General features: G+C 40.4%; 1 protein-coding gene across 1 annotated transcript; it reads left to right on the forward strand.

Moving 5' to 3' along the window:
* Positions 1-1,875: 1,875 nt before the first annotated feature.
* Positions 1,876-6,437, forward strand: slitrk2 (SLIT and NTRK-like family, member 2). The gene has a single exon (XM_039666378.2). The coding sequence runs from the start codon at positions 2,366-2,368 to the stop codon at positions 4,925-4,927; it is 2,562 nt and encodes an 853-aa protein (XP_039522312.2). The 5' UTR covers positions 1,876-2,365; the 3' UTR covers positions 4,928-6,437.
* The last annotated feature ends 1,453 nt before the right edge of the window (positions 6,438-7,890 follow it).

Consider the following 7,890-nt stretch of genomic DNA (forward strand, 5'->3'; position numbering starts at 1 on the left):
CACCCAAACTGCAAAATACCTCATATATCCTGCAAAATGAAGCACTGCAACCGAAACTACACATAGCATTATCAAAATCAAACTTTTGCATGAAATGGCACACACTTCATTCATATTACCAGATTTTTGCCTAAACAACTACACACTGTTGGGCATAATGAAAAGCACTCCTATCTTTAGTATGCTTTGCCATAACACTAAAATATGTGTCAGATTGTTCACATGCACAGAAATATTTGCAGATACACACATGCTGTTGAAACTTCATTTTACAGTAATGTATTTTTTCACTACAGTAAACAAGTCAGTGTAACATATGCACAGCAGAAATATTTAGCCTACATGGGACTGAAAAAAAAATTTCTTCCGAAAAACAGTAAACTGAAAAAGAAACTTCCAGAAAATATTACAGTAAAAAAATGGCAAGAAAAATATTTTTTTTATAATTTTATAGTTTTTATAGTGCTTACATCCTGATTGAAGTGTTAACAATTAACCATTGAGTTGTTTGGCCAGGTGGTACATGTAATTGGCCAATTAGCTCATGTAGTGTCATTTTGAATGGTAGTGTTTTAAAATGGCAAACATGTGACTTTATGTCAGATTGTTGTGTCTTATGCAGAGAACTGTGCAGAGAAGTGGCATTTTGAAATGCAAAATGTGTGTAAAGCAGAAAATGTGTTTAGACTTTTGGAAACTTGAGAAGAAGTTTTGCTCTCTGTGTGTCCGTTTAAATAATTGTGCTGTGCATGTCATTTTAGTGTGTTAGCAATTGGGAAAAAAAAAAACAACTAATGTATTTATTTGATTACCTCAAATTTAATATAATAATTGTATTAATTATTAATTTTGATTTATTATAATTAATACATTTACATATTATTTATTTTGCTGCTACTGTTATTATTTCAGCTCTTTCAGGGTCATTTATTATCATTTCTAATGAGTTGAAAACTAATGGTGTTATCCTCTCCACAGTATCCAGTATTGGCTGAGTTTGGCCTCAGTGCATTGGGCATATCGTCCTCTTTTTCTTGGCTATCTGTCATGATTGTTATTGCCAGTGTGCAGCATGCAAATCAATAATTTATGACAGATTACCTTATGCCTGAAGCTGGTGTTTTGTAATTGCAATTTAAGCCGGTTCATAATATTTCAATGACTCATGAATTAAGTCTCAACTTTCGCTCTGCCAAGCAGTAGTCAGTAAATAAACAAGAGGAACGGATAAGCGAAATAAACACCAATGCAATCTGGGGAAAATAAAAGTTTTAAAAGATCATTGACGCTGTCTTTACCCCTGCAAATGTATATTTTATATATATTTGGAGCCACTTGCGCCTTCTAGTGGCCAATTATGATTAGAACAGCTGCTTAAAAAAAAAAAAAAAAGCCAGAAACTTTACTAACAGAAACTACACATAAATCTGATTTTGTTGTTTATTTATTTCTCATATAACCGTTGTGTACTACAAATTAATGTTCTTTCTCCTCTTATTATTATTATACACGATAAAAGGCTATATAATATAGGCTTCAAAAGGAAATAAACCAGGAAATAAACTAAGAAGGCATATCTTAAAAACTGTTTTATAAACGTAATTGTTCAAGTCAGATCACACACAGCAAACACAAAATGCCATATAATATCAAAAATAAATAAAACGAAAAGGCCATACAAATCCCATCTTAAAACGGCATTTATCAAGCAGTGTTAAATGCAAGTCTGTAAATAACAATAAAATGTTATTGTTGTCATAAAAATAATGTATTTAACTAGGAAAGGAACACATCTACTCACTCATGTCTGGTGACGTCGGAATTCCACACAGAGCTCGTTCACTCTCTCTCACACATACACACACACGGGCATAGGCGCGCGCTCCTGGTGGGAGTGAGTGAGCAAGCGCGGAGTCCATCTCTCTCACTCTGAAGCTCGCTTGCATAGCGCTCATATATCCCGCGCATCGCGCACCGTCAAGTTGACTGTCGCCATGCAGGATCACGGGCGTAAAGTTGCTTTCGTGTGAATATATCTCGCGCTGCAGGTGAAAAGAACAGTTTAAGCTCCGAGTCTCGGAACGGTGGTGCCTCGGATGCGCTTCAAACTGCTGCATGAATGCTTGCTCATTAGCTCGGGATTTCACTGTCACTGCGAGGGAGGACGATGTGTTCGGTCCGGCAGCGTTCACAGTGCGCTCGGTGATGGATGCCTTCTCTATTCCGCCTTTTGGGATTTAATGAGGGTCAATGGAGAGCTGTGCGCTTCTTTGAGCCTTTTGAAATCTTTTTTGGGGGGGGCTGAGCATGCCCGTTTTGAGTTTTGCACATTAATGCTCGGGCTTTCGGCATTATTGCTGTAAAAATGCTGAACAACATTCTTCTGCTGAGCGTTTTAACAGTCACCAGTTTTCCTTCAAAGACAGACAGCCGCAAAACTTCCAAAGACATTTGCAAGAACCGGTGCTCCTGCGAGGAGAAGGAGAACGCACTGAATATCAATTGTGAAAACAAGGGTTTTACAACGGTCACTCAGTTCCAGCCTCCGCAAAACAAAATCAGCCAGCTCTTTCTGAATGGAAACTTTTTCACCAAGATAAGCCCGAATGAATTCTTCAATTATGGTAATGTAACATCTCTTCATTTGGGTAATAATGGCTTGCAGGAGATCAAAACAGGGGCATTCAATGGGTTAAAAAACTTGAAGCGCCTTCATCTCAATAATAATAACCTGGAAATCATAAGAGAGGACACTTTTTCTGGTTTGGAGAGTTTGGAATATTTGCAAGCTGATTATAATTACATTAGTGCCATAGAGGCAGGGGCTTTCAACAAACTGAATAAACTCAAAGTCCTGATACTCAACGACAACCTTTTGCTCTCTCTACCGAACAACATATTCCGCTTTGTCATGTTGACGCATTTGGATTTAAGGGGAAACCGACTGAAGACTCTGCCGTTCGCTGGCGTTCTAGAGCATATAGGTGGAATAATGGAGATTCAGCTGGAGGAGAACCCGTGGAATTGCACTTGTGATTTGATACCCCTGAAAGCCTGGCTGGATACAATTTCAGTCTTTGTGGGGGATATCGTGTGTGAGACACCGTTCAGACTGCACGGCAAAGATGTCACGCAGCTGATCAAGCAAGACCTCTGCCCCAGGCGCAATCCTGGAGACACAAGCCATCGCGCGATGCAACCACCATCCGATTCACAATATCAGGGTCCGTCTCCAACCCTGCGGCCTCGCGTCACTCCGACGAGAGCCCCCAAGGCCTCCCGCCCCCCCAAAATGCGATACCGTCCCACTCCTCGTGTCACGTCCAGAGATAAACATGTGTTCGGGCCTATCATGGTGTACCAGACGCGCTCCCCTGTCCCGATGACGTGCCCGGGAATTTGTGTGTGCACGTCACAAAATCCCGACAGTGGATTAAACATCAATTGTCAGGAGCGCAAACTTCAGAACATCTCTGAACTTCAACCCAAACCGTCATATCCAAAGAAACTGCATTTAACCGGCAACTATTTGCAGACCATATACAGAACGGATCTGACCGAGTACAGCTCCCTTGAGCTCCTGCACTTAGGGAACAACAGGATAGCGATCATTCAGGACGGAGCCTTTGAGAATCTCACCAGCTTGCGCAGGCTCTATCTGAACGGCAACTACATCGAGATCCTGTCCCAGTCTTTATTCGTTGGGCTGCAGAGCTTGCAATATCTCTACCTGGAATACAACATCATCAAAGAGATTTTACCCCATACCTTCAACTCGCTGAACAATCTGCAGCTGTTGTTCCTCAATAATAACCTGCTGAGATCCCTTCCCGACAATGTGTTCGGAGGGACCATGCTGACGAGGCTTAATCTCAGAAACAATCACTTTTCCCATCTCCCAGTGCGCGGCGTGCTGGACCAGCTCTCCGCCTTCATTCAGATCGACCTCCAGGAGAATCCGTGGGACTGCACCTGCGACATTGTGGAGCTTAAGAACTGGATGGAGCTGTCCAGCACCAGCGTGGTGGTGAACGAGATCACGTGCGACTCGCCGTCCAAACACGCGGGCCGGCTCTTGCGCTCTCTCCGGAACGATGCCATCTGCCCAGAGACTGATGAGGTTCCTGTGACTAAACCCCCGACTGCTGTGAGCTCGAGCACCGAGGCGACCCCTTCTTCTTCCGTGACCCCTACGGACAGAATGCCCGAGATGCCTCCAGAGGTGCCCTTGTCCGTTCTCATTTTGGGCCTGCTCGTCGTGTTCATTCTGTCCGTGTGCTTCGGGGCAGGATTGTTCGTGTTTGTCCTCAAACGTCGCAAGGGAGTGGAGAACGTTCCCTCGGGCACCAATAACCACTCGGACTTGAACTCCTTCCAAGTACAGTACGGCTCTTACAATGCGGATGCCAGTGCGGATAAAAGCGATGGCCATGTCTATAACTACATCCCTCCGCCCGTGGGCCAGATGTGTCAGAACCCCATCTACATGCAGAAGGAGAGCGAGCCGGTGGCCTATTATCGGAACCTGAAGGAGCTGAGCTTCAGCGCTCTTGACCCCAAGAAGGACGAGCTTGACCGAAGCCCAGCTTTCACCATAAGCACAGTGGAGTTCATCGATAAGCAACCGTGCGCCAACCGTGAACCGGAACTACTTTATCAGAACATTGTCGAGCGAGCGAAAGATCTGCCCCAGTCCGGGCCACTCAGCTATAACTTTTGCACTTTACCCAAAAAATCCTTCATCCCACCCTACGAAACCGTCCGGCGACACAACCAGGATCGATTAAACAAAACTGTTCTCTACGGGACCCCCAGAAAATATGCTGCGCAGTCCAAAAACGAGCATCCTTTGCTATCCAACAAGCTTAAAACTGAGCCGGACTACCTCGAAGTTCTGGAGAAACACACTGCGATGAGTCAGTTGTAAGACTGAGTTCCTGTAAAACCTGTATCATCTGTGTATTCCACCACAAGAGACAATAATAACACCACCACCACCACAGACCTAAGCCTTTCATCTTCTCTTTAGAGGCTGTATACATACCCGCAATTTAAAGATATATTATTTTCTCTAAGGTTTAAATTATTTCTTCTACTTGAAACATAAAGACTGTAGCAGTTGTCGCAAGAATATGTATAGCTTACAGCTCCATGCTTTTTTGTAATATGAAATATATTTTCTCTCAGACGACAGGGTTGTTGAAATGACATTCCTGTAGATCATGTTGGATGGTGAGTGCAACACAAATTCCTGGTTCCAGAAGTGCCTTTGCACTTGAAGAATTTTATCTCTGCTTTCTGCTAATCGAAATTTTTTACAAGTGCTGTATTTTAAGACTCTTTATGTAAAATAGAATTATTTGTCCATTGCATTAAAAGGAAAATGGTACTCTAGCGTTTGGAGAATATTGTTTCTCATGCTTGCATCTCTAAAATCAGGTGATTTCAGCTTAAATTTAATTAAGTTCCCTATGCATTATGCCATGGATGTGGTTTGTGCGGTATTCTGCGGCAAGGCTGATCTCTTTTAACGGCAATGTGTGTGCGTGTGTGTTTTTATTAGCCTTGAAGCATTGTCAGTGAAGAACAAACGGTGCAAACGAATTATTTTTGATCATTTTTACTTGCCTGAATATTCTTTACATATCGTGGTCACACAGACTTGCTTGCTGTAGTGTCGGATCTGTTATTCCTTGCGCGTTCGCTCATTCGTTTCTAAATTGAAATCAGAATGTCTGTGGACTTAATGGTAGCTGTCCAAGGTGCTAAAATGAGTTTGGATTGGCTGGTAGAGATGTACTGAATTTCGAAATATGCCTTATTGTAGACTAGCTAATTACTTGAAAAATGATGCAGCAGTTTACTGCACCACAAATCAGATGAGTCTTTATTGTTTCCTATCAGCACTTAAAAAGGGTTTCTTGATTTATTTTTAATTTTGTGTGTTTGCTTGTTTACATAAATGTAAAGAATATCATTGCTGTATTCATAAACTCTGAGGTACATCACGTATGTACATTTCATTCATAATTCATTACCTTTTTAAAAATGTTTTCAACCTATCTGACCAGTTTGATTTCAAAGTGAGGCAAATGTTTTCCCCCATGGGGGGAAAAAAAGGAGTGTGCTTGCTACAGTGCTTGGTGTGACAGAATGTTTTTCATCCACTTTCAAATGGAGTGATTTCCTTTGCGCGATACAATGAGCCTCTGTGTGGCTGTTTCCTGGTGTGGCCGAGAATGGGCAAAGCCACACATGCCCTGCACATCAATGAGGGCCCTGACCAGCAAAACACTTGCTGCTCTAGAATGGAGACGTCATGCTTTGGTTCAAAATAAATTGTGAGCTGTAATCGGTTTACGCAGAATGAGAGTGAGCAAAGCTGTTTGGTTGATGCTGATATATTGAGTTCATTATATATACAGCTGGTTCCAGTATACTTTGTGCTTCTTTTTTTATTATTATTTTTTTTAATAGTGTGCATGCAGTTTTTTTTTTCCTATGCATTTGAAATTCATAAGTCTGTGAAGTGTGCAATCAGTCTTTCGCATGCAATTTGATCTGGAAGAATATATTCAGATATATATTTCCAGAGCATTATGATAACTTCCTTATTGCTGTGTGGAGGTTTGGATAAAGGACTACTGACTGATTGAAGAGAAAGTTTTGAAGCCCGAGAGCCACGGCAGTGCTGCAGTACTTTGATGCCATTGGCAGTGAATTATGTCGAGCAGTTTGAAGGTACTTGGCTCCAGATTCAAATCGATGGGAATGATGCTAGGTTCTGGCTGCTGTGGGCTTGTCCTCAAGGCGTTCTCAGCTATGCTTTCGGGCAGCTTCCAAATTTTCCTACACAAATCTCCTCTTCCCTCATTGCACTTTTGGGTTATGGATAGGTGTTCATATATGTATATATATATATATATATATATATATATGAAGAGTTCAGATGCAAAAGCCTCTAAATGCCATTGGAAATTTTCTTCTTTAATGATGATTTTTATCAAACTTGTATATTTGAGTTCAGTAATTTCACTTAAATAACAATTAATAGGTAATTATCATTGCCATTTAAGTGAAATCACTGAACTTAAATATACAAGCTTGATAAAAATGATCATTCTAGAAGAAAATTTCAAAATGGCACTTAGAGGCTTTTGCATCTGAACTCTTCATATATATATATGTTATTGTAATGATATATTCATGATGGAGCTTTGATTCACAGAGTCAGTATCCAGATCTCTTGAGTAACTGCTCAGCCAGCAGGCACATTCATTTTCTTGAAAGGCTGTGACTGGAATATTTAACCCGATCTCACAGCTAATTGAATTTTACAAGTTGGCTAATTCGTACAAATTTATACGACCTCACTCGTACAAATTTGTACGTTTTTTGTTAAATCGTACGTATTTTACGAGTTGCCCAATTCGTATCAAACCACTCCTGACCCCGCCTCTAAACCTACCCATCACTGGGGATTAGACAAATTGTACGAATTAGCCACATTATACCCATTTGTATGAATTTGTACGGATTGGTTAGAGATGGCGTTTGAATATTCCAGCAAATACGCTTCTTTTATTGAGTTGCTCTCATTATTAGGTGCATTGTGTAACACTGAAGGGCAACACTTTTCATTATTTAACATTATTTATTATTACACAGCATTGTTAAATATTATTTATATATATATATATTTATATATATATATATATATATATATGTATATATATATATATATATATATATATATATATATATATATATATGAAGAGTTCAGATGCAAAAGCCTCTAAGTGCCATTTGAAATTTTCTTCTAAAATGATCGTTTTTATCAAGCTTGTATATTTAAGTTCAGTGATTTCACTTAAATGGCAATGAAGATTA

This window comes from Pimephales promelas, chromosome 9 (genome assembly GCF_988280905.1).
Source record: "Pimephales promelas chromosome 9, fPimPro1.hap1.1, whole genome shotgun sequence".
NCBI lineage: Eukaryota > Metazoa > Chordata > Actinopteri > Cypriniformes > Leuciscidae > Pimephales > Pimephales promelas.